The sequence below is a fragment of the Pleurodeles waltl genome, chromosome 9 (genome assembly GCF_031143425.1).
Source record: "Pleurodeles waltl isolate 20211129_DDA chromosome 9, aPleWal1.hap1.20221129, whole genome shotgun sequence".
Lineage (NCBI taxonomy): Eukaryota > Metazoa > Chordata > Amphibia > Caudata > Salamandridae > Pleurodeles > Pleurodeles waltl.
In genome coordinates this window covers 866,273,133-866,301,026 of record NC_090448.1, presented here as the reverse complement: position 1 = coordinate 866,301,026, position 27,894 = coordinate 866,273,133, and the positions used below count along the sequence as shown (strand labels likewise).

Sequence of the window (27,894 nt, the reverse complement as noted above, 5' to 3'; positions counted from 1 at the left end):
TGCTCTCCAGGCAGTGTCTCTTCACCCTGAAGACATGCTGCATGACTAGGTCAGGCAATGATCGCAGAATCCAGTGCCCTTTGCAGCCTCACTACATCAGCTCAGTATATGTAGGGAGTTGAAGAAAGCAAGTCTAAGCACTGTTTGCCTACTTTTGATGCCCGGTCATACAAGCAACAACATACCGTTTGATGGTATTTTATATCGTTATCAAGACATCAGAAAGCATCTGTTCAATAGCTACTCATTGTAGCAGCCTACTTGTAAACACTGTTCAGTACGCATTGCAGTGCTGTCCACTTTCTCTTAATGTTGTGTTAGCCAACAACCTTTTAGCTTTTCAGTTTCTTATTATAATGGACAATCAGCATTATCATGGCAGTTATTCATAGCAGAATTCAGTTCTAGTCCATGAACATACATACGGATTTTACCATTCATCAACAGACTGTCATTCTCCTGTGTTTCCTGGTAGCCATGCAATAAATTGCCATCCAGTCAGTTCCTTCTTGTCAAGCTGGCCAAGTAGCATAGGTGCTGCCACTTGTCCCTGTACCTAGAATTCTATTCAGGCACATGCAAACAACATCGACTATGCTGCTAAGCATTACAGCCTCAACTTGATTTCCTGCCAATTAAGGCAAACCTTCTGTCCACCAAAGGCTTTTTTCTCTTCTACACTGCCCCAATCATAAGTACAGCAACTTTTCTTTATAGCTGCTAGTGTCCTATATAGGAATATGTAAACTGTTTATGCTGCCGTATTAGCCCGATTCTTGACTTCATACTTGTCAAGTATCAACTTAACCTTGTGTCAGCTTCTTCATAGCAGCAAGCCCAATCATCATCAGAACCACAGCTGCCCATAGCAGCAGACATTTCCTCTGTGGACATTTGAACTCTTGTCTTTCTTGTTTCCTTCCTGGCAGGCAACAATTTCCTACCCATTTAGTGTTGTCTTTTTTTAAGGAAGCCAAGCAGTAGCATTATAACAGACTCTTGACTTTCAGCCATTAAAGTACTGCTTGATACCCACTATTCTCCTTTGGTCATTCATGCAGTATCAATATGGCAGCCAGTATCATCTTCTATGTGAGTAACATGTGTCTTTCTACCTGGTACGTCAGCCTTAACTCTTAAGTCAACACTTTTCCAATTTATACGGTGCCCTCCTTTTCTTAACAGTCTAAAATACAGTTAATACACTACTTTGTGGAGCAAGAGCACGATTGAATGACACATGTACTCTACTGATGATGTGCACTTTTATCTGTAGAAGAAATTATCGGTAAACCGGAAAAGATGCAATGTCTCCTTACCTGGGGTAAGCGAGTACACTTATATCGAGCAATACATGCCCATTGATCTTCCCATGATATAACACATATTTGATATAGGTGTCTCCAACTTGGCCTCCTTATTTTCCATTGTTTGACACTATTTCAAATGTTCTTAAACCATACTGCATTATCTCAGTTATGTATCTGAAGATACTGTCTGACACGGACAGTGTACATGCTGCATTTTCAGCAGGATTTGAATAACGTTGTTAATAGAGTATTTCATTTTCAGCTGCTAGAGATTTTCCAGCCTCTTTGTGTAGTGCGACCAACCAAAGTAAAGATGTGCTACCTGGAACCAGTTCAAAACGTTGTATCATGTCACTTTTTGTGACATCATAGGGCCCAAAGTTAACATGATGTCACTTCCTGTGATGTCATTGGATCGCATGTCTTATGATGTCATTTGCTGTGACATCATTGGAGAAGTTCAAAGGGCATGTAATGTCGCTTCTGTTACCCCTGGCAGTTTGGTGAATTGACATCCATGGGCAAGAAACATGTCAACCTTTAAGGAGAATATAAGGAACATTGTTTTCTCAAATATTAGGCTATCGGCTTTTAATCTTTGACAGGGACCCCACAAATAAAATTCTTCTACAGGGGATTCCTGGTTAGTTTTAACCATTTTCCACCAATGTAGGGCCATAAGGTGTGATCCCTGGCATTGGATAGGAACTGCACACTGTATTAACCCCTTTACAATGCAGTGTTCTCACAAATGATGTCACCTGAGATGTTATTTGTTGTTATGAAAGCTACCATTTCACATAGAAGAAGTGTTGTAATACCAAAATAATAAGTAGGGCATTGTAAAGGTGTGAGTTACAGTTATTGTAGTGTGGCTAACGAGCTAACAACACTGTTCAGAGGTGTGCGAATTATAGTAATTTGAAGCTGGTGAGTAAAGTATACATTTAAGGTAGAAGTATAACTTTAGAATTTGTAATGTTTGTGCAGTGTAGGTTTGGTTTGTATTGAAACAATAAATAATGTTTTCCTAACTATAACTAAGTTATTGAATACATGTCTACATTTTAATTGCCACTGTGTAGTTATAGTTAGCATATGAAGAGCGTTTTTTGGTTTGCTGATTACTTTGGTGCTGATACTGCCAAATCGGTTGAACAGAATTACACCAAAATTGGAAGAAAGCTAGATCTTGGTCCAAGAAGCCTGTTTTTGTGTAAATACTTTCAGCGGTTTTCAGGAATTACGGTTCAAAAACTTTGTATATCTGGATGGTTTGGTTCGCTGGAGGCTCCTGAGAGTCACACAATCATTCAACTTCTAATTAAAAGAGTGATCTGATTGGCTAAGGGTTTTTTTTCCACTGCCTCGCTCCAGAGAGAGTGATAGGATCCCGCCATCTCAGGCTCCGATTGGCTGGACGTAACATGGAGAGAAATGCTACAGCCTCTATTTTAGGACCCTGTATACTGAAAATGTAAAAAAAAAAACACAAGGTACAAGAGAAGCTGTGCATGGCTTTTGAGGGGGCTGGCCTCACGTATGGAGATAAAATATTAATGTATGCAACAACAAAAAATCTCTAGACATTCACTGGAAAAAGCAAAGGTTAAAGTGACAATATAGTTAGGTATGGTAATGACATCTTACTTTCCATTAAAAAAAACCTCAGGAATTCATTGGGAAAAAAAAACAAAGGATGAAGTGACGTTATAGTAAGGTGAAAATGTCCCTTTAAATGTAACCTTTAAACTAAAAAAAAAACGAAAAAAAAAAAAACTAATATTTAACAGTTATAATTATTTCAAGTAACTATAAATGTCACCCTCACCATGCACTGCTTATGACCTCACATATCACAACACTCATGACATGTTCTGTGTCATCGTTGATAACATTACTGATGACAACCGAACAGACATAACTAATGACAACACTGTGCATGGCGCGGGCGCAAGTTAGTTACTTGAAATATCTACCGAGAAGTAGTCTTTAGGGTATTAGAAATACTCTATGTTAGAATATTTCATCTTATTCTTGCTGCTAGCAACATATATGAGTGCTCTTTTAATCATAGTCTGTAGGGCTATTACTCATGCACTAAGCAAGAGGATGAGACTGTTGAAATAAACAGTTTAAAACTTATAGGGGGTTATTACAACTTTGGAGGAGGTGTTAATCCGTCCCAAAAGTGACGGTAAAGTGACGGATATACCACCAGCCGTATTACGAGTCCATTATATCCTATGGAACTCGTAATACGGCTGGTGGTATATCCGTCACTTTACCGTCACTTTTGGGACGGATTAACACCTCCTCCAAAGTTGTAATAACCCCCATAGCGTCTTTTCTTAGTACATTGCTTGAGTGTGCTTTTCTAAAGCACAAAATTGGGTTTGAATTACCACTCGTCCCTGACCCCTTTACAGGACTGTTAGTAACCCAGAAAGCACAGGCGCCATACCACCTGGTATGCTCATTGGGGTTGTGTCAGCCACATTAACCTGGACTTTGCGGCTCAAGCAGTAGTGCACTGAACCCAGGCAGGCACTGGGTGGGAAAGCCAAACCTTGTAGACTTGGGTCAATGCAGCAGTATATATTACTTGTGCACTAAAAGACACATCAGTTTTTTTCAGCGAATTACTAAAAGCAAGATGTCTAACACAGTGTGCAACGTGGTGCTGGCTGGCACTTTACCCACTGCAGATCACAACCTTGGGTTGGGGCAACATGGGGATTGGGCACAGGGCATGGCCACAGACCAGCCCCTGTGCCCAACTCCCACGGGCTGACTATGTGATGTTACAATGTAAAGGGTGTTATTTTACGTAAGACTTATTGACTTTGTCAAAGTGTCAGAATTTCAAAAGGTGCTGTGGTGGATGAACTTTTTTTGGGAAAGTTTTGTAAAGACTTACCAAAGTTAGTAGCAAACCCAAAAAAAGTTTTTTTGTGCAAATATATGTGTGTGTGAGAGTGTGTCTGTGTGTTTTATATATAGTTGAGGGCAGATTCACTGTGGAAAAAATGGCAGACAAAAGGTGACTTTTGGTTCTGGCTTAAACGCCTCCCTAGAAATAGTGAACATTGCCAGTTATGGTTATGAACACACTAAACACAAACTATAACTCCCACCCTCACCAAGCTCATAACACCAATTTTGAAACGGCACACACAGAAAAAGCTACGACGCTAACAACATGGTGGACGATGTGAATAATGGAGTGTGTTGAGTGCGGTGGTTGATAACCATAAAAGGCGAATTTCAATTGTTTTACTTATTTGAGCCACACCCATTCCTTACCTTTCAACTGTAATTTTTTTTACAGTGACTCTCTTTCGCTCTATCTACAAACACACACATATTTTAGGTATGTATATATATGTATGTAAGTATGCATAGATAGATAGATAGATAGACAGATCAAGACACACAGATTCATGCTTTCAAAACACTTAAACTAGCATATATTTTCAGAATCGGGTTCGTATTCTTGGAGAACGATGTGTGTTAAAGACTAACCTGTTTGAGAACAACCCAAGAGTCAGGATTTCATTGGTGACATCAGCAACAAATTCCAGATATTGCAGTTCTTCTTCCCTTTAATGAGAACACAGAGGTTAACCATAAAGCACACTTTGCAATGTAAGAGTTTACCTGCACATCTGAGATTGCACTAGTACTAGGAATTGCTTTCACTCTAAAATTATAAAAATGCTACCAACTGAAACACTTTTTCAAATGAGCTGAGTGCTCTCATACACCAAGAAGAACCATGATCCAGCATCCTTCAGGCTCAGATTCAATCCTGTTCCTTTCTTTTCTTGACACATGCCAACGATACTGTGGGTCTGTGGCAACACTGGGAATGTAATGCAAAAGCAGCTGATATCAATGAAAATAATAAGAGAACAGCAGCAGCAATGGGGATCCGTACAACCTGTTACCAGCAACAATTTAGGTGATCTGTGATCTGTGCTGCCAGATAACAACACTATGAGCCTGATTATGAGTTCAGGCTTTATCACCCATAAAAAAGAATAATGTCACGGGGTATATTATTTATCGGGTGAGATAAATAAAATCTAGTACGAGTTTATGGGAAATAACATGTCGATTTTGGTGTTTAACACACCAAAGTCCGCATGATACGGTAAATACCATATGTTTTCCTCAGTTAAATGTCTGCAGTTTTGACCTGTCGAGATTTAATGAAGGTTGAGATGAATAGCGGATGCATTAAATACCTTCACACTCATAATTCCGACTCATGCGTAAACAGGGGTTAATGCATGGGTCAGAATATTACAAGCAACTCATAATCAGGCCCTAGGGATCTGCCGTTATACTAGACATATGTTGAGGTAGGAGGGATCTAGAACCCTAAATGGGGTTTTGCTGGTGCTGTGTCTACCGCAGAGAGCTAGGGATCTAGATCATCATCAGAAATGGACATCTGCAGCAACACTAGTCACCTGTGGACATTTTAGAGGCTGCACAACACACTAGGGATCTGTATAGCATTACATATAAAAAAAGCACAACTCTATTGTGCAGCTTTGTTGACAGATGACAAAAGGGTGGGACCTTTGCTGATACACACTGGCTGCTGGTATTCACTTTTATCTTATTGAGTACGTACTTTTAACTGTCACATGTATTTCAATACCCGTCATTCATAGCTGAATAAATGCTGCAGTGGGAAGGAGTACAACTGCAAGATCACTTGTTTCTTTTACAGCGACAAGGAAAGCACAGGGATACCAGCTGCCCTTCCATGCTCGAGGCCACCAGCGCATGTTCTGTTTAGTAATTTACAATATTCTGGCAGCTGTATCTGCTGAAAAGGTCCACAAATCAGCCTATATGTCCTTAGGCACCAGTATTCGTGGAACGAGTGTTCTCGCAACATTTTAATTCACTATAGTAATCAAGAAATTGAATTGTATTTTGATTAATGGCATAATGGGCTGTTTAGCCAGACCGGGGGCTGCACGGTTCGAGGCTCTGCGTGTTTACTGTGCACGTATCTTTGAGACAGACACTGCATGAATAAGTGGTACCAAAGATGTAAAACTGAGAACTCCACTGGAATGGGCCTAATCAGAACATTGGGGCGAAACCCACCCTATCTGCTGCGCAGTGAGGCAACTTAAGCCCACCTTCAGGGTAATTGGATATGTGTGCTGATGTAATGCTTGACCCGAACAATCATCTGTACATACTACATCAAACGTAGGGCGCTGCACTCGCTTAAGTGATTGCACATTTGCCTCTACATTGTCCGTCTTTTAGTTACTGCCCTCTTAACCTGCCATCCGACCCTGGGGCAATCGGACCAGCCTACTGCACCACACCGGGCTCACACAACGGACCAACAACACCTCTCTGGTAGTGGCCACCTCGACCTAGATATCAATAGTACTCCATTATAAGCTGGAGGGTGGCTTGGTGAGTTGAACATTCGCTTTTAACAATGCCATGATCTGAAGGTCACAAGTTGTTTTTTTAAACATGTTTTATTGGCATCCCATTTAAAACAAACCAAACAGAGGGTCGCATACATTTGTTATAGAGTAATCACCATCTTAATTATGTGTATATAACCTTCTCGGTTAAGAACAATCTAACCTTGTCAAACTATACACTGTTCCTTTCATCTGCAACATAGCACGCATATTTTACCACCACATTTGCGTATCCTGTCCATTTAAGATCTTCACTCTAAAGGAATGGATCTTAAGTGGTCCTTGCTTCTTCAGACTCCGTATGTTGTGAAGGTGATAAGGAGGTGTTGGGGTACTCAGATCAGGTTCTTTTAAGCAGCCGCAGGCCCTGGTTTATCGGCAGTGTAATGTCCTTTCGCTGCTTCATGGTATAACACTCACCCTTCTAGTTCTGCCCACAGCAACATGTTTTTTTTTTTACATCTGTCTATGCAAGGGCTCTTGGGAGCCTTCCAATGCATTGTGATTTCTCTTTTAGCTATTATAGAAGCAAGATCTATAAATTTTGTAGTCAGTTTGAGTGAGTTGGGGCACGGAAAACTCCCCAGTTGGCCATTCATAGCAGTAGTTGAGATCCGTTTCTCCGTTACCTCAGATATGCAGTGAAACACTTCCTCCCAAAAAACTGTCAACTGCGGGCAGGACCACAGCATGTGAAAAAAGTCAGCTTTCTGTTCTGAGCATTGTGGGCAATGGGTATCCTCTGTCTTAAATATCCGAGCTATTCTACCAGGAGTGAGATAAACCCTATGCAGAATAAAGAACTTTATAAATTTAAAGCGGGTGTTTCGGGATATTGTACTTGTGTGCGAGGTGACGTGGACCATTTTGTGTCGTCTACAGGGAAGCCAAAATCATCTTCCTATTTAAGGTGCAAGGCGTCTAGTGGGAGTAATGTGTCAGCTCGTAATGCACTGTGCAATAGCGTTATTGCCTTAAGCTTGCCACTTGTGGTGCATAGTTTGTGGCAGCCCAAATGATGCTGGGGTTCTGTGGGTCCCTTTCCCCAATGCCGCCTAATTATGGTGACTAGTGTTCAATGTAGTAGGAATTGCCCTTGTCGTAGTCCATAGTTTTCCACTGGTCTCCAAAGGGCAAGAGCTGCCAGTCCCTATAAAGGTCGCCCGGGGTGGTGATATTGTGTTCCGCCCATCGTGTATTCCTCCCCCGGGGACCTGTCCTCCTGGCAGGGTTACTAAGCATCTTAGCGGGAGTTCTGGGGTGTATGGGGATGGTGTACGAGTGCGTTGCATACCTCATAACCAGAAGTGCCCTATTACTTGTAGTTCTACTGAACCGTCGGGGTGAGCTTGTTTGGGTGCCACCAGGATGCGAAGTAGTGCTAGGCAGGGTGGGACATTGTGGGGTACTACTCCATCTGGCTGATTCCATGCATGGAGCCATTGTGTGAACCATTGGAGTTGACCTGCTAGATAATATATTTCCATGTCCGGGGCCCTAGACCCCCCCTCTTCGATTGGGCACTGCTACTTGCTCAGGGCTGCACTGCACCTACCCTTTCCCAAATGTGTTCAAGTATTATTGTATTTAGTTCCCAGAAGAAGGATCGTGGAAGGTAGATTGGTAGAGTAGTAAAGAAGGAAAGTAGCTGCAGTAATGCCACCATTTTAGCTACTGCTTTGTGGCCTGCCACCAACAGTGGAAGTGTCCTCCAGAATGCCACATTTCCCCTGAGTTTCCTGACTGCTGCACCCACATTTCCCTCCAGGAAGTCACAGGGTTTGTGATAAATGTGTACTCAAAGATACCCAAACGTGGACTCTTCCAATTTCATACCCTGTGGGTTGTATTGGGGGGGGGGGGGGGGGGCTGTTTCTGTGGAGTGGGAAGATGTGTGATTTTTGCCAGTTTATTCAGAGGCCTGAAAGTCCCAAAGTGTGAGTAGTGTGATGGGTCCCAGCAATTCTGAATCAGCGGAGGAAAGGAATCATATCATCTGCATAATATAACGCTATTTTATGTGGGTACTCGTGTATTATTAGTCGATGTAGGAATCTTGAACCCTGGCTGCAAGTGTGGTTCCACTGCTACTGCAAATAGGAGGGGGGAGAGGGGGCCACCATGTCTCGTAACCTCTGCCTACTACACAGGATTCTGATATTGTCCTACCCGTTTTGACTGGGGCTGCTGGCGCCCCTTTAGTAGTTTGGTCCAGTTGATGAATCCCTGCACCAGCCCCATCTTCTCCATATTCCGATATAGATAGTCCCATCTCAGGCTATCAAAAGCCTTTTCTATGTTGATTGCTATTATCACTGCTCCGTCCGTCTCTGGGTGTTGGGGGTGAAGGAGAGAGATGAGGCGTTGAATATTGGTGGCTGTGTTGCAGTGCGGAATTAAGCCAGTTTGATCTGGATGGATCAGTTTAGGCATGTGTGGAAGGAGGCGCGTACCCAGGATTCTAGTCAGGATTTTTGTAATCCATGTTCAACATGGATAATTGATGGTATGACTGCACCTCTGTGGTTGGTTTGCCTGGTTTTAGTAAAGGTATGACTAAGGCCTCTTTCGTCAGAGGGGGGGAAGGCGAACTATCTTTACTGACTCCGTATAGAGCTCTACCAGTTTAGGAGCTAGTTTGTTACAGTATGCTGAAGGTCACAAGTTTTAATCTCAACAGGGCAGACTTGGCCTTCCTCCTTCTTGAAACTGGGTACTATAAACGGGGTACTATTAAACATACTATTTATAGTTCTTTCAAACAGTGTGGTATGAAGTTTTAAACAAAACAAGTGGTTATCACAGCATAGTTTACAGGTAGGGAGACTCCCTCTACGATATGTGTCTACAGGTGCTAATCCGATTATCTCAAATGATCCTAATTACTGCCTCTGTTGACAAGCTCAACGTGTGACCTACACCAGTAGTGCTTAACCTCTGATCTTGGAACTCCCTTGGAGTCCGGAAAGGGTACTCAGGGGGTCTGCGACGGTTTTAGAAGTTTAAATAATATTAACTGATTAATAAAGTGAATATAAATAAAGAAGACTGATTTAAAATGGTCTAGGAAAGTGTAGGAATTTGAAATTGGAGGGTAAAAGTTAAGTTAGTGTCCTTAGATTGATTTGTGGGACAAATGCAAGTACATCAAACAGAATATAGTATAAACAGGGAGTGGCGTTAAATGAATTTAGGAAAGCTCCAACCTTCCTAATAATATTACAATCTTTATTTTTTTTATATTTGTTTGTGCATAGTTCATAATTTGTGTATTTGTTCGATGCGTGTATTTTTAGTGTAATTTTTTTACGGTTCAAATCGTCGAACAAAAAGTAGGCCAGGCGGGGTCCCTGGCTTCCCGTAGTGACTGAGTGGGGGTCCCAAGCTTCCAGTAATGATTCAGTGGGGATCCCAGGGTTCCGGTCATTATAAAGTGGGAGTCAAAAGGTTAAGAACCAGTGGTCTGCGCCATACATACTTTCAAGTCAAGTGCAAATGGACTCTCCGCTTTAAGTGCACATCGTCTATTCCATTTTGCAGAGCAGATAGCATGGGGCACGAATAAGACACATTTCACAAATATATCTGCGAGAAGCACATTAGCTACTGAATTTCTTCTGCATGCACGGCCTGATTTATAAAAAAAAAAAAAGTGGTCAGTCTGCGAGAGGCGTGTCTTCTGATTGCAGGGATGCTGAGCTGTCTATATCACCCTCCCGCCCATAAGTAACATGGTTGATATAGCGCTTAATAGTGCCGTTTTTTAGGTGTCTAGGCGAGGTAAGAGAGATGTTATACGTTAGCATCACAAACGTTATCAGTCTACAAAGGAAGAACAGTTGAGTTGCGTTCACCGTGATTCGTACTTGTGCCCTGCATGTCACACCGGTAAGCAGCATTGCTAGCGTGGTCCCGGCCTGTGGTATTCACAAGCTCCCCTGTGCTACAGAGGTAGGTGGAGAGACACCTGCTGAGGGCAGAGGACACCTACAGAAGGCCAATATCTCAGGTATTAATGGGACTGTGCATGGAAATGGAAATTACTACACTCCTAACTCTAGAGAGGAAAATGTAACCCTGAACATCAAGGATTGCACCGGGTTTTATCTGCGGGACGTAGAGTGCAGATATGGCAATTAATCTTCCCCTCCCTGCATGCATTGTGTCATTCTGTGTGGGAGACCTACGCCAGGCTCCCCCCACCTTGGAGGAAGATGTGAAAGGGGTGTAGTGGACTCAAAATGTGTTTATTCGGTGAATGAGGGATTTCGCAAATGCCAGACCTTTTCCACATTCATTTTGTAAATCGGCACTGCAGAGGGCGTGCTTACTTCGATCAGGAATACAAGCTTCAGTGAATCTGGTCCACAGTGACTAGGCACAGAGCACAGCTGTTGTAGAATATGAAATCCTCATTAGCCTAAACTAACTTGCTTAAGTTTTCTTGCTCCTTCTACTATTACTAACAGGAAGTGCCAATGTCGGATGATATGACTCGAGACCAAAAAAAAAAAAGAGACTAGCTTGGTCAACAAAAATATTCTCATTCTATCGCTAGTACTTGAAGGTCTTTTCACTCGTTCTCTTGAACTCCGTCTAAACACCGGCTTGGATTTTAATTTTAATTAATCGATGACCCTATTCGATTTCTAAGAGCATTCTTGTATCCATCTGTGCTTCTCCATCACTTGAGGAGATCGCTCATTTCGCCCGTACAAGAGAAAACTCTGGCCGGTTGACTTTGTGATTCCCAGGCCATTCATTTTTCTTTGGTTAATAAAACCTTCAAGGCTTCAGCTGGAAGATTATCTCTAACCTGCTGATATCGTATGCTGCAGGCACTGTTCTTTACATTTTACCTGGACACATGCACACCCACGCAGTAACGTTTAGCACATCATCAATCAAAATCAGTGCATAAGAATGATACATAAAATCAAACATACAAGGTACCTTTAAAACCGGCTGACACAATGCCCTCATCATGGAACGAATACGGACTCTATTAGTATCTTAACCCCTTCGCTGCCAGGCCTTTTCCCCCTCCTGTGCCAAGCCTTTTTTTGGCTATTTGGGGCAGTTCGTGCTTAGGCCCTCATAACTTTTTGTCCACATAAGCTAGCCAAGCCAAATTTGCGTCCTTTTTTTCCAACATCCTAGGGATTCTAGAGGTACCCAGACTTTGTGGGTTCCCCTGAAGTAGGCCAAGAAATTAGCCAAAATACAGTGAAAATTTCGATTTTTTTTTAAAAATGGGAAAAAGTGGCTGCAGAAGAAGGCTTGTGTTTTTTTCCCTGAAAATGGCATCAACAAAGGGTTTGCGGTGCTAAAATCACCAGCTTCCCAGCTTTCAGGAACAGGCAGACTTGAATCAGAAAACCCAATTTTTCAACACAAATCTGGCATTTTACTGGGAAATACCCCATTGATTTTTTTTTTTTGTGCTTTCAGCCTCCTTCCAGTCAGTGACAGAAATGGGCGTGAAACCAATGCTGGATCCCAGAAACCTAAACATTTCTGAAAATTAGACAAAATATTGAATTCAGCAAGGGGTCATTTGTGTAGATCCTACAAGGGTTTCCTACAGAAAACAACAACTGAAAAAGAAAAATATTGAAATTGAGGTAAAAAATATCAATTTTTCTCTATGTTTTACTCTGTAACTTTTTCCTGCAATGTCAGATTTTCGAAAGCAATATACCGTTACGTCTGCTGGAATCCTCTGGTTGCGGGGATATATAGGGCTTGTAGGTTCATCAAGAACCCTAGGTACCCAGAGCCAATAAATGAGCTGCACCCTGCAGTGCGTTTTAATTCTATACTGGGTATACAGCAATTCATTTGCTGAAATATAAAGAGTGAAAAATAGCTATCAAGAAAACCTTTGTATTTCCAAAAAGGGCACAAGATAAGGTGTTGAGGAGCAGTGGTTATTTGCACATCTCTGAATTCCGGGGTGACCATACTAGCATGTGAATTACAGGACATTTCTCAAATAGATGTCTTTTTTACACACTCTCTTATATTTGGAAGGAAAAAATGTAGAGAAAGACAAGGGGCAATAACACTTGTTTTGCTAATCTATGTTCCCCCAGTCTCCCGATAAAAATGATACCTCACTTGTGTGGGTAGGCCTAGCGCCCGCAACAGGAAATGCCCCAAAACGAAACGTGGACACATCACATTTTTTGAAAGAAAACAGAGGTGTTTTTTGCAAAGTGCCTACCTGTAGATTTTGGCCTCTAGCTCAGCCGGCACCTAGGGAAACCTACCAAACCTGTGCATTTTTAAAAACTAGAGACCTAGGGGAATCCAAGATGGGGTGACTTGGGGGGCTCTGACCAGGTTCTGTTACCCAGAATCCTTTGCAAACCTCAAAATTTTGGCTAAAACAAAAAACACGTTTTCCTCACATTTCGGTGACAGAAAGTTCTGGAATCTGAGAGGAGCCACAAATTTCCTTCCACCCAGCGTTCCCCCAGGTCTCCCGATAAAAATGATACCTCACTTGTGTGGGTAGGCCTAGCGCCCGTGACAGGAAATCCCCCAAAACACAACGTGGACACATCACATTTTTTGAAAGAAAACAGGTGTTTTTTGCAAAGTGCCTACCAGTAGATTTTGGCCTCTAGCTCAGCCGGCACCTATGGAAACCTACCAAACCTGTGCATTTTTGAAAACTAGAGACTTAGGGGAATCCAAGATGGGGTGACTTGTGGGGCTCTGACCAGGTTCTGTTACCCAGAATCCTTTGCAAACCTCAAAATTTGGCTAAAAAAAACAAATTTTCCTCACATTTCGGTGACAGAAAGTTCTGGAATCTGAGAGGAGCCACAAATTTCCTTCCACGCAGCGTTCCCCCAAGTCTCCCGATAAAAATGATACCTCACTTGTGTGGGTAGGCCTAGCGCCCGCGACAGGAAATGGCCCAAAACACAACGTGGACACATCACATTTTTTCATAGAAAACAGTGCCTACCTGTGGATTTTGGCCTCTAGCTCAGCCGGCCCCAGGGGGGCAGAAATGGCCTAAAATAAATTTGTCCCCTCAACCCCCCCTGGGAGCGAGCCTTGCCTACGGGGTCGCTCCCCTTGCGTGACATTGTCGCCAAAAAAAAATCCCCGGTGCCTAGTGGTTTCTGCCCCCTTGGGGGCAGATTGACCTAAAATCGGCCAATCTGCCCCCAAGGGGGGCAGAAATGGTCTAAATACAATTTTCCCCCCAGGGGAGCGACCCTTGCCTAATGGGTCGCTCCCCATCTCTAAAAAAACAAAAAAAAAAAAAAAAAAAAAACACAAAAAAAAATTGCCCTGGCGCCTAGAGGTTTCTGCCCCCCCTGGGGGCAGATCGGCCTAATAACAATAGGGGGGGCAGAAATGGCCTAAAATAAATTTGCCTAAGGGGTCGTTCCCCTTGCGTGAAATTCACGTAAAAAAAACAAAACTCCCTGGTGTCAAGTGGTTTCTGTCCCCCTTGGGGCAGATTGGCCTCATCAAAATAGGCCTATCTGCCCCCAAGAGGGGCACAAATGGCCTAAATATATTTTGCCCCCTAGGGGAGCGACCCTTGCCTAAGGGGTCTCTCCCCACACCTAAAACAACAAAGTAAACAAAAAACAAAAAAAAATATCCCTGGTGCCTAGAGGTGTCTGCCCCCCCTGGGGGCAGATCGGCATAATAATAGGCCGATCTGCCCCCAGGGGGGGGCAGAAAAGGCCTCCCCAAAAAATGCCCCCCCTGGAGCCTTATGTCTATTTAAAAAAAAAAAAAAACATCCCTGGTGTCTAGTGGGCATTTCAAAAGCCGGATTGCAAGCAATACAAATACATTTCCTTCCCTTTGAAGCCTCTCCGGGCCTCCCCCACATGATCGAAAGAGAAATGCAAAGCTGAGCTTCCAGGGCTCGCTCGCTGATGTCACGGGGGGGGGTCGGGGGCTTCCCCTTCCATCCCTGCCTTTGGGGGGGTGGGGGGAAGCACACAGAGGGAGCGAGAGCGCTCCCTCTGGGCTGTGTGCGGAGGACGTAATGGCTACGTCCTCGGCACAGCAGCACTGTTTAACTTGTATACTGCAGATTTGGAGAAATATCTGAAAGCTAGTAGTTTGGTTCTGCCCAAAATGAGCCCCACAAGACTCCAAATCATCCAGTATGGGGATGATATTGTGATAATGTACGAAAACCGGACTACAGCGAGCCCTAAACACCCTTAACACTTTCAACAAGGCCAATCAGTTGCAGGTTAACTAAGAAAAGATTAAAGTACTTATTTGGAAGGTGCAAGAATAAAATTCTCACAACATGGCAAATGGGAAGCCAGATCATCAACACCGCCAGAAAATACAACTACTTGGGAGTGTGGTTCACAGAAAACAACAAGGTAGGGGCACAGAAAAACACAATTAGACACAAAGCTGCTGTCATCACATACAGGCTCACAACTCAGAAGCGCATCGGCTGCACCAATATAGAGAGTAACAAAGGCGACATAACTCCCTGCTCTGCAATATGGCTACTTGGCATTACCGGGGTGCTTAGAATCCACCATAGAACAGGCTGACTGCAGAGCATACTTAAAATTTTTCCAACAACCAAATTATACACATCGTGCCAGGCTCAGATTGGAAATGGCCTAAAGTCACAGCAGGTAGATTGTCAAGCCGCAATCTTGAAATATTACATCAGTCTCAGGAAGGCCAACTCGCTCACGTTAAAACATCACCTGAGAACGATTTTCGAGACTCGAGACTTCGAGACTCCTGGCAACCAGTGGCACACGCAACTTAGTAAAGCACAGAAGACTTTCCATTCAGCTGTCAGACACGGGGGTCATTCTGAGTCTGGCGGGCGGCGGAGGCCGCCCGCCAGACTTCCCCCCCCTCCAAAATACCGCTCCGCGGTCGAAAGACCGCTGAGGGTACTTTGGCTTTTGCACTGGGCTGGCGGGCGACCGCCAAAAGGCCGCCCGCCAGCCCAGTGCAAAAGACCCTTCCCACGAGGACGCCGGCTCAGAATTGAGCCGGCGGAGTGGGAAGGTGCGACGGGTGCAGTGGCACCCGTCGCGTATTTCAGTGTCTGCAATGCAGACACTGAAATACAAAGTGGGGCCCTCTTACGGGGGCCCCTGCAGTGCCCATGCCATTGGCATGGGCACTGCAGGGGCCCCCAGGGGCCCCACGACAACCCATACCGCCATCCTGTTCCTGGCGGGAGAACCGCCAGGAACAGGATGGCGGTATGGGCTGTCAGAATCCCCATGGCGGCGAAGCGAGCTGCGCCGCCATGGAGGATTCTTAAGGGCAGCCTAAAACCGGCAGGAGACCGCCGGTTTTGCGCATCTGACCGCGGCCAAACCGCCACAGTCAGAATGCCCTGCGGGGCACCGCCAGCCTGTTGGCGGTGCTCCCGCCGACCCTGGCCCGCCGGGGTCCGAATCACCCCCACAGTGACCTACAGTGTTTGGAAAACATTGATTAACAAGAGAGCAAAGGAACTCTCATGAGAGTCTGATATATTGATAACTAAAACCCCAATAACAGTGCCTGCGTTAAATGATTCCTATTTGGTCAGAGCCCCTCAACCGTACCTCCTAAAAGCCATAAATGCAGGCACTCGGCATCAAATCCTGTATATGCGAACATTAGTCCTCTCAATTAAGAACTTTAATCCTTCTTGGTCTGTACACAGGCAAAAAAGCGCCTGTAGGCTCTGCTCTTACCATCAAGAAAGCTGGCTACACCTTCTGTGCTGCTGTCCCAAATTAGCAGCTAAAAGAAGACAGCTAATAATTCCAGTAGAGCTGGCTCGGGGAGCACGGTCCTGTATGAAGGTATCCAACCTTTGTTTTTCACATTCCGCGCCCTGGGCTTTGGCAAGATGTGCAAACTATGTGACCGTTCTCAGGAGGCTGCTAGCTCAGGTAGCTGGAACAGAGAGCAGGGCACACGTGGTTTCTAATAGTGTGTAAGCATCCCCTTGTTACAAATGGAGACAATATGTAGACTATTTTTACTGTTTAAAAAAAACATTTTTTAAAATTAATTTATTAATTAATTTTGAATCCACAATTTTATTTGTAACAGTTTTAATTAACTGATCAATAAATTGACAAACACTGATATTACTTGATTCAAAATGTTTTTTTTCCTTTCATGCATGGCTAAACTCAAGGGGCGGTTTTACGGACAAGGTGGGGAGTGTGCTTGTGAATCACACATCCTGCTACATCCTACCGGGTTACTACTCAAGACAGTGGGATGAAGAAAGAGGTGGGTTCAGGTCATGCAGTAGGGGTCCAAGGACTGAAGGGGCATAAAAGGCCCCTAGCAGCCTCTTGGGTGACGGGGACGACTTGTTTTATTGTCTTCATAATGCCTCTACCATGTCTTGGGAAATGGGAAGTTATAACAGCTTGCTTGTCTGGACAAGATGGGAGAGGAGGCCCTTTATGACCAGAGATGTTCTAATGTCACCCACTACGTAAGCCTCACATGTGACCATGAAGACTGGAGGTGCAGAGATGATAGGCAAGGCCTGTGAAGTGAGGGGTCCAAGGTACTCGAGGACACCAGTTGTCTCGCCCTCCAGCACTGCCCCAGCTCTCCCCTTGGGAAGTAAGTATTATAAAAAGGCTTTCTAGAGCTGGGCATTTAATGGCTCTCCTATCCCTAAGTGATCCTCAGGGGAGCATAAAGGCCTAGCACTAGTTACCATAGTGCCGCCAGCCTTAAATAGCAATCCATTCAATGAGGAAATGCCAGATGGAGGGGCTGTATATCTGCCCAACAACTGTGAATGAGAACAGAGAAGATCCACCTGTGCTACTGAAGACAGCATGAGGGGCCTCTTTAAACCACTGGTGAAAGCATTAGCATTACTAGGCATTACCGGTGATGACATCACAGTGGGTGGAGGAGGCGAATATGAGGGCACTGGAGCTCTCAGCCCAGTCAGTGGGGGAACATCCCATTACTTTAAGGGCAACCCCTTTAGAAATGTTTGGGTGAGCCCAAAATGTCTTAAGTTTCCAAGTATGAAGTATAAAACAAGCACAATGCCTTATAAAAAGAAGATAACAATAAGTGCAAGTCCTTAGAAAGGCCCCATGTACAAAAACAATCCAATATCTGAAATGGTTTGCAGAAAGAAGAGAAAGAATGTACAAACAATGCATTTAACAAGCCTTCATGGAACATTCACTCGAAATACCCTAATTGAACCTTTTACAAACAAAATTCTTAAAACAAAAAAACAAGCTGGAGTAAATCCCAAAATAAAGTCATTTAGCTCATGGGACCCTACTGAGGCAAGAACTAAGATGAAACTGGCATGTCTCACTTATAAGACACTACATCTCATATTCACACCTTAAGGGCCTACCCACAATCTCTGGCAGCAAACAAGGTCTACAAAGCTAGGATACACTCTTTATCCACGGTCCTTGTGACCCTGGACTGAACCTCAACTTGATGCCCCTTCAGTCACAGTGGAAGAATCAGCTGTTCATATTATATCTTCCTAAATATGAAGCCTTCCACAATAGAAACTATAGAAATAGCACTTATCAACACACAATGTGCCATAGAAAACTTGATTTAAAAAATGGGGTTAGTGTAACCGCAATAAAGAAGCTCATAAGCTAAAGCCTTATATCACAAATTCAAATTCTTGCATGACTATTAATTTAGATGGGCACAAGTTTTGTGAAGCTGCAAAACTGTGCTAAAATTTAAATAAGCATTACCAAAGAAAACAGATCTGGCGTTGGCCTCCCAGCCTTTTGGGTTTGACAATGCCTGTTATTTTGAAATGTTTTGCAAAAGTTCATTAGTATGGAAGCTGCCGGGGCCCCCTTCATCAAAAAAAAAAAATAAATAAATTACAAAACGTAAAAATATATTTTGGTCTAAAAAAAAAATCACACATTGTCACAGTAGTCTGTGGCACTTAAGGGAGCTCACGTGTGTGTGCATGTGCTCTTTGTGAAGAGGAAGAGCGTTATAACTCGCGCTGAAGCCAGCCAAAGGCTGGAGTTGCTGACTCTCCTCCCCCATGCTCTGTGATGTAATCAAAATGTAAATGACGCAGTAAAAGACCAATAAGTGCAGAGGGATGGCAGATCCCCCCCCCTCTTGGTATATTATGCATATGATTTTAGTAAAATCTAAGGGTCTTGACTGACGCCAGACCTTAAAATGTATGGATTCCCCTATGCGGGCGACACGGCATATGCCACTTGAGGGGCCCTGAGCTCCTTACTGTTGCCAATACTCCAGACGCTGCAACATAATAACTATCAAGAAATTTTCCTACCCCAACACCTCTGTTCTACGGATTCTAGCATCTGACTGATCTTTATGTGGCTGTTTAAAGAAGAGCCTAGTGATAAAAAACATATCCCTAGATCGAACACAATACAGAACGTAACAAGACAGACTGTATCCAAAATAAAACGTGTCTAGCATAGTACGAGGCTCAATGAGCAGTTTTGTGCGCAGTCTGTGATTATTGCAAGTGAAACGAGTCAGTCAGTTTTCCATTTCATTATTCTCATTTTAAAATTATTATTTAACTTTCGATTAACTAGATTTAATTTATTGTGTTCTGCTGAAAATGATTTCAGTTCTTTCAAGTAGCGGCTGCTGGCTCTTATTTACAATGGGGCGTGAGGGTGGGGTATAGTATTAATACAATAAAAAAAAAACCACCTATATATATATAATTGGGTGGTAATTACTTTTTTTTTATGGTGGTAAGGGTTTTTTATGTTTTAGGGTGGGTATGGGTTTTGAGGTAGTAAGGGCATTTTTAGGTTTTAGGGTGACTATGGGTTTTGGGTGGTAAGGGCATTTTTAGGTTGGATATTGGTTTTGGGGTGTGTAGGAAGTTGGCTCTGTATGTGCTATTTCAAAGTAAGGAATAGCATGCACAGAGTCCAAGGGTTCCCCTTAGAGGTAAAATAGTGGTAAAAAGAGATAATACTAATGCTCTATTTTGTGGTAGTGTGGTCGAGCAGTAGGCTTATCCAAGGAGTAGTGTTAAGCATTTGTTGTACATACACAAGACAATAAATGAGGTACACACACTCAGAGACAAATCCAGCCAATAGGTTTTGTTATAGAAAAATATATTTTCTTAGTTTATTTTAATAACCACAGGTTCAAATTTCACATGTAATAGCTTGTTTGGAAGGTATTGCAGGTGAGTACTCTAGGAACTTTGAATCATTACATTAGCATGAATACTTTTGTCATAAAACACAATAAGCTTTTTTAAAAGTGGACAGTGCAATTTTCACAGTTCCTGGGGGAGGTAAGTTATTGTTAGTTTTCACAGGTAAGTAAGTCACTTACAGTTCTCAGTTTTTGGTCGAAGGTAGCCCACCGTTGGGGGTTCAGAGCAACCCCAAAGTTATCACACCAGCAGCTCAGGGCCGGTCAGGTGCAAAGGTCAAAGAGGTGCCCAAAACACATAGGCTATAATGGAGAGAAGGGGGTGCCCCGGTTCCAGTCTGCCAGCAGGTAAGTACCCGCGTCTTCGGAGGGCAGACCAGGGGGGTTTTGTAGGGCACCGGGGGGGACACAAAGTAGCACAGAAAGTACACCCTCAGCAGCGCGGGGGCGGCCGGGTGCAGTGTGCAAACACGCGTCGGGTTTCCTTCAGGTTTCAATGGGAGACCAAGGGGTCTCTTCAGCGATGCAGGCAGGCAAGGGGGGGGCTCCTCGGGGTAGCCACCACCTGGGCAAGGGAGACGGCCTCCTGGGGGTCACTCCTGCACAGAAGTTCCGCTTCTTTAGGGGCTGGGGGCTGCGGGTGCAGGGTCTTTTCCAGCCGTCGGGAAATGGAGTTCAGACAGTCGCGGTCAGGGGGAGCCTGGGGATTCCCTCTGCAGGCGTCGCTGTGGGGGCTCAGGGGGGACAACTTTGGTTACTCACAGTCGTAGAGTCGCCGGAGGGTCCTCCCTGAGTTGGTTGTTCTCCACCAGTCGAGTCGGGGTCGCCGGGTGCAGTGTTGCAAGTCTCACGCTTCTTGCGGGGAATTGCAGGGGCCTTTAAATCTGCTCCTTGTAACAAAGTTGCAGTTCTTTTGGAGCAGTGCCGCTGTCCTCGGGAGTTTCTTGTCTTTTTCGAAGCAGGGCAGTCCTCAGAGGATTCAGAGGTCGCTGGTCCCTTGGAAAGCGTCGCTGGAGCAGGTTCTTTGGAAGGCAGGAGACAGGCCGGTAAGTCTGGGGCCAAGGCAGTTGGTGTATTCTGGTCTTCCTCTGCAGGGGTCTTTCAGCTCGGCAGTCCTTCTTCTTGTAGTTGCAGGAATCTAAATCTTTAGGTTCAGGGAAGCCCTTAAATACTAAATTTAAGGGCGTGTTTAGGTCTGGGGGGTTAGTAGCCAATGGCTACTAGCTCTAAGGGTGGGTACACCCTCTTTGTGCCTCCTCCCAAGGGGAGGGGGTCACATTCCTATCCCTATTGGGGGAATCCTCCTTCTACAAGATGGAGGATTTCTAAAAGTCAGAGTCACCTCAGCTCAGGACACCTTAGGGGCTGTCCTGACTGGCCAGTGACGACTCCTTGTTTTTCTCATTATCTCTCCTGGACTTGCCGCCAAAAGTGGGGGCTGGGTCCAGGAGGCGGGCATCTCCACTAGCTGGAGTGCCCTGGGGCATTGTAACACGAAGCTTGAGCCTTTGAAGCTCACTGCTAGGTGTTACAGTTCCTGCAGGGGGGAGGTGTGAAGCACCTCCACCCAGAGCAGGCTTTGTTTCTGTCCTCAGAGAGCACAAAGGCTCTCACCGCATGAGGTCAGACACTCGTCTCTCAGCAGCAGGCTGGCACAGACCAGTCAGTCCTGCACTGAACAATTGGGTAAAATACAGGGGGTATCTCTAAGATGCCCTCTGTGTGCATTTTTTAATAAATCCAACACTGGCATCAGTGTGGGTTTATTATTCTGAGAAGTTTGATACTAAACTTCCCAGTATTCAGTGTAGCCATTATGGAGCTGTGGAGTTCGTTTTTGACAGACTCCCAGCCCATATACTCTTATGGCTACCCTGTACTTACAATGTCTAAGGTTTTGCTTAGACACTGTAGGGGCATAGTGCTCATGCACATATGCCCTCACCTGTGGTATAGTGCACCCTGCCTTAGGGCTGTAAGGCCTACTAGAGGGGTGACTTACCTATGCCACAGGCAGTGGGAGGTTGGCATGGCACCCTGAGGGGAGTGCCATGTCGACTTAGTCATTTTCTCCCATCAGCACACATAAGCTGGCAAGCAGTGTGTCTGTGCTGAGTGAGGGGTCCCTAGGGTGGCATAAGACATGCTGCAGCCCTTAGAGATCTTCCCTGGCATCAGGGCCCTTGGTACCAGAGGTACCAGTTACAAGGGACTTACCTAGGTGCCAGGGTTGTGGCAATTGTGGAAACAATGGTACATTTTAGGTGAAAGAACACTTGTGCTGGGGCCTGGTTAGCAGGGTCCCAGCACACTTCTCAGTCAAGTCAGCATCAGTATCAGGCAAAAAGTGGGGGGTAACTGCAACAGGGAGCCATTTCTTTACACAAGCCCCCCCCAGCCCACAGGCCAGGAGACTCAGCCAAAGCTGGGAGAGTCTTCCTAGTCTGTCAGGCGAGGAAGAGTAGAGGAAATAGGCTGGTTTGTTGCAGGGCCTACTCTGCCTTACATCCTCCTGTCCAGGTCATTCCCTCTGGGGAACTGACCCACTTCCACAGTGATAGGACCTAATCTGAACTGCATCTTGTCTGTGCTTTTAATGTCTTCACCCATTCTCTCTATTTTGGGGTTAGAGGTATCCACCTCTGCTAATCTTATCTTAGCCAGGGTCACCCCTAACTTACCCAAAGAGGTTACCCAGAGCTGGAGTAACCCCACCATGACCAACAGGGTCAGGGGGCCTAACTTGCTATTTGGCATGGGGTCTGACCACCATGCCAAGGATAGGGCAGCCATAAAGGCTAACACCCAGCAGAGGCCACTGGCAGCTGTCAGTGCCCAGAACCACACCTTTAGCTCTTCACCTACAAGGGAAGGGGCTAAGTTACAGGCTTCTTTGGGTTCAGGGTGCCTGTCTGCTGTATTAGAGTGGGGGGTTACCACATCTTGTAGTAAACACCCTTCTTCCACTCTTTCTTCTGTTAGCTGAGGAGCCACCCACACAGGCTTAACAGTTGCCTGACTAGCCAGGACTTCTTGTGGGTTAGGTTGGACTTTACCAGTGCCACTTTTGGAGTTCTCCCCTACTGGAGCAGAATCTCCTTGGCTTGCTGGAACCTTGGCTAAAGGTTGTCCACCCTTCCTACACTGTTTTCTTTTCTTTTTCTTCTGGGGCCTACTTGCATTTACTGCAGAGGCAGGAACTCCAGAATCCTTGGGAGAGGACTGGCACTGGACCAGTTCCTCTCTTGGGCTCTGACTAACCTCTGGGTAGTCATTTCCAAGGAGACAATCAAGGGGGAGGTCTGTACTGACTACCACCCTTCTCCAGCTAAAAGTCCCACCCACTTCTATGGGCACAAAAGCCACAGGCCTATCTGTGACCCTGTCTGGGCTAACTCTTACTCTGGCCATCTCACCTGGGATGTACTGGTTTGAGAACACCAGCCTGTCATGCACAATAGTGTGACTGGCACAAGTGTCTCTCAGGGCAGTGACTGGGATTCCATTCACCAGTAGGTGGTGGAAGTGTCTACTTCCCTCTGGAATCTCCAACTCACCTGTTGGGCCCTTTTTCCAGTTGAAGGCTATGAAGACCTCCTCATCTGAGGAGTCATCTCCAATGGCTACACTGGTTACCCCTGGGATTTTGCTAGGGGGTTTGTTTTTGGGACAAGAAGTGTCCTTGGTGTGGTGCCCTGTCTGTTTACAGTTATGGCACCATGCCTTAGTGGCATCCCAGCTCTTACCCTGGTAACCACCTTTGTTTTGGGTTGTGTCTCTGGGCCCACCCACCTGGTCTGGTTTTTGGGGGCATACAGGGGACTCTTTTTCTTTGTTTCTAGTGTCACCCACTTTCTCCTGGGGAGGCTTTGTAACCCCTTTCTTTTGGTCACCCCCAGTGGAAGTTTTGGTTACCCTAGTCTTGACCCAGTGGTCTGCCTTCTTTCCCAATTCTTGGGGAGAAATTGGACCTAGGTCTACCAGATACTGATGCAACTTTTCATTGAAGCAGTTACTTAAAATGTGTCCTTTCATAAACAAATTATAAAGCCCAACATAGTCATACACTTCATTTCCAGTTACCCAACCATCCAGTGTTTTCACTGAGTAGTCAACATAATCAACCCAGGTCTGGCTCGAGGATTTTTGAGCCCCCCTGAATCTAATTCTATACTCCTCAGTGGAGAATCCAAAGCCCTCAATCAGGGTACCCTTCATGAGGTCATAAGATTCTGCATCTTTTTTAGAGAGTGTGAGGAGTCTATCCCTACACTTTCCTGTGAACATTTCCCAAAGGAGAGCACCCCAGTGAGATTTGTTCACTTTTCTGGTTTCACAAGCCCTCTCAAAAGCTGTGAACCATTTGGTGATGTCATCACCATCTTCATATTTTGTTACAATCCCTTTGGGGATTTTCAACATGTCAGGAGAATCTCTGACCCTATTTATGTTGCTGCCACCGTTGATGGGTCCTAGGCCCATCTCTTGTCTTTCCCTTTCTATGGCTAGGATCTGTTTTTCAAAAGCCAATCTTTTGGCCATCCTGGCTAACTGGATGTCCTCTTCACTAGAGTTATCCTCAGTGATTTCAGGGAGGCTGGACCCTCCTGCGAGGGAGCCAGCATCTCTGACTATTATTTTTGGAGTCAGGGCTTGAGAAGCCCTGTTCTCCCTAGATAGGACTGGTGGAGGGGATTCTTCCTCCAGTTCACTATCATCCTCCTCTGTGTTATCCACAGAGGGGTTGGCTCTATCATACTCTGCCAACAGCTCCTGGAGCTGTACTTTGGTAGGTCTGGAGCCCATTGTTATTTTTCTTATGTTACAGAGTGACCTTAGCTCTTTCATCTGTAGATGGAGGTAAGGTGTGGTGTCGAGTTCCACCACATTCATCTCTGTACTAGACATTATTCTTCTAAAAGTTGGAATGCTTTTAAGAATCTAAAACTAGTTCTAGAATCTAATTCAAACTTTTACAAACTTTTAAACTCTAAAAGAAATGCTAACAGGGACTAACACAAGGCCCTAGCAGGACTTTAAATAATTTAGAAAACTTTTCAAATTGCAAAAATCAATTTCTAATGACAATTTTGGAATTTGTCGTGTGATCAGGTATTGGCTGAGAAGTCCAGCAAATGCAAAGTCTTGTACCCCACCGCTGATCCACCAATGTAGGAAGTTGGCTCTGTATGTGCTATTTCAAAGTAAGGAATAGCATGCACAGAGTCCAAGGGTTCCCCTTAGAGGTAAAATAGTGGTAAAAAGAGATAATACTAATGCTCTATTTTGTGGTAGTGTGGTCGAGCAGTAGGCTTATCCAAGGAGTAGTGTTAAGCATTTGTTGTACATACACAAGACAATAAATGAGGTACACACACTCAGAGACAAATCCAGCCAATAGGTTTTGTTATAGAAAAATATCTTTTCTTAGTTTATTTTAAGAACCACAGGTTCAAATTTCACATGTAATAGCTTGTTTGGAAGGTATTGCAGGTAAGTACTCTATGAACTTTGAATCATTACATTAGCATGAATACTTTTGTCATAAAACACAATAAGCTGTTTTAAAAGTGGACACTGCAATTTTCACAGTTCCTGGGGGAGGTAAGTTATTGTTAGTTTTCACAGGTAAGTAAGTCACTTACAGTTCTCAGTTTTTGGTCCAAGGTAGCCCACCGTTGGGGGTTCAGAGCAACCCCAAAGTTATCACACCAGCAGCTCAGGGCCGGTCAGGTGCAAAGGTCAAAGAGGTGCCCAAAACACATAGGCTATAATGGAGAGAAGGGGGTGCCCCGGTTCCAGTCTGCCAGCAGGTAAGTACCCGCGTCTTCGGAGGGCAGACCAGGGGGGTTTTGTAGGGCACCGGGGGGGACACAAAGTAGCACAGAAAGTACACCCTCAGCAGCGCGGGGGCGGCCGGGTGCAGTGTGCAAACATGCGTCGGGTTTCCTTCAGGTTTCAATGGGAGACCAAGGGGTCTCTTCAGCTATGCAGGCAGGCAAGGAGGGGGCTGCTCGGGGTAGCCACCACCTGGGCAAGGGAGAGGGCCTCCTGGGGGTCACTCCTGCACAGAAGTTCCGTTTCTTTAGGGGCTGGGGGCTGCGGGTGCAGGGTCTTTTCCAGCCGTCGGGAAATGGAGTTCAGACAGTCGCGGTCAGGGGGAGCCTGGGGATTCCCTCTGCAGGCGTCGCTGTGGGGGCTCAGGGGGGACAACTTTGGTTACTCACAGTCGTAGAGTCGCCGGAGGGTCCTCCCTGAGTTGGTTGTTCTCCACCAGTCGAGTCGGGGTCGCCGGGTGCAGTGTTGCAAGTCTCACGCTTCTTGCGGGGAATTGCAGGGGCCTTTAAATCTGCTCCTTGTAACAAAGTTGCAGTTCTTTTGGAGCAGTGCCGCTGTCCTCGGGAGTTTCTTGTCTTTTTCGAAGCAGGGCAGTCCTCAGAGGATTCAGAGGTCGCTGGTCCCTTGGAAAGCGTCGCTGGAGCAGGTTCTTTGGAAGGCAGGAGACAGGCCGGTAAGTCTGGGGCCAAGGCAGTTGGTGTCTTCTGGTCTTCCTCTGCAGGGGTCTTTCAGCTCGGCAGTCCTTCTTCTTGTAGTTGCAGGAATCTAAATCTTTAGGTTCAGGGAAGCCCTTAAATACTAAATTTAAGGGCGTGTTTAGGTCTGGGGGGTTAGTAGCCAATGGCTACTAGCCCTGAGGGTGGGTACACCCTCTTTGTGCCTCTTCCCAAGGGGAGGGGGTCACATTCCTATCCCTATTGGGGGAATCCTCCTTCTACAAGATGGAGGATTTCTAAAAGTCAGAGTCACCTCAGCTCAGGACACCTTAGGGGCTGTCCTGACTGGCCAGTGACGACTCCTTGTTTTTCTCATTATCTCTCCTGGACTTGCCGCCAAAAGTGGGGGCTGGGTCCAGGAGGCGGGCATCTCCACTAGCTGGAGTGCCCTGGGGCATTGTAACACGAAGCTTGAGCCTTTGAAGCTCACTGCTAGGTGTTACAGTTCCTGCAGGGGGGAGGTGTGAAGCACCTCCACCCAGAGCAGGCTTTGTTTCTGTCCTCAGAGAGCACAAAGGCTCTCACCGCATGAGGTCAGACACTCGTCTCTCAGCAGCAGGCTGGCACAGACCAGTCAGTCCTGCACTGAACAATTGGGTAAAATACAGGGGGTATCTCTAAGATGCCCTCTGTGTGCATTTTTTAATAAATCCAACACTGGCATCAGTGTGGGTTTATTATTCTGAGAAGTTTGATACTAAACTTCCCAGTACTCAGTGTAGCCATTATGGAGCTGTGGAGTTCGTTTTTGACAGACTCCCAGCCCATATACTCTTATGGCTACCCTGTACTTACAATGTCTAAGGTTTTGCTTAGACACTGTAGGGGCATAGTGCTCATGCACATATGCCCTCACCTGTGGTATAGTGCACCCTGCCTTAGGGCTGTAAGGCCTACTAGAGGGTGACTTACCTATGCCACAGGCAGTGGGAGGTTGGCATGGCACCCTGAGGGGAGTGCCATGTCGACTTAGTCATTTTCTCCCATCAGCACACATAAGCTGGCAAGCAGTGTGTCTGTGCTGAGTGAGGGGTCCCTAGGGTGGCATAAGACATGCTGCAGCCCTTAGAGATCTTCCCTGGCATCAGGGCCCTTGGTACCAGAGGTACCAGTTACAAGGGACTTACCTAGGTGCCAGGGTTGTGCCAATTGTGGAAACAATGGTACATTTTAGGTGAAAGAACACTGGTGCTGGGGCCTGGTTAGCAAGGTCCCAGCACACTTCTCAGTCAAGTCAGCATCAGTATCAGGCAAAAAGTGGGGGGTAACTGCAACAGGGAGCCATTTCTTTACAGGGTGGTAAGGGCATTTTTAGGATTTAGGGTGGATATGGGTTTTAGGGTGCTAAGGGCATTTTTAGATTTTAGGGTAGGTATAGGTTTTAGGGTG

At 45.3% G+C, this 27,894-nt stretch overlaps 1 protein-coding gene across 2 annotated transcripts in view; it reads right to left on the bottom strand.

Moving 5' to 3' along the window:
- SPATA7 (spermatogenesis associated 7) overlaps positions 1-27,894 on the bottom strand; it is a 408,620-nt gene that overhangs the window by 81,447 nt on the left and 299,279 nt on the right. For both annotated transcript variants that reach the window (XM_069208136.1, XM_069208137.1), the window contains one exon: positions 4,836-4,913. In XM_069208136.1, coding sequence (XP_069064237.1) covers positions 4,836-4,913 — 78 coding nt within the window. The remainder of the gene's footprint in view (positions 1-4,835; positions 4,914-27,894) is intronic.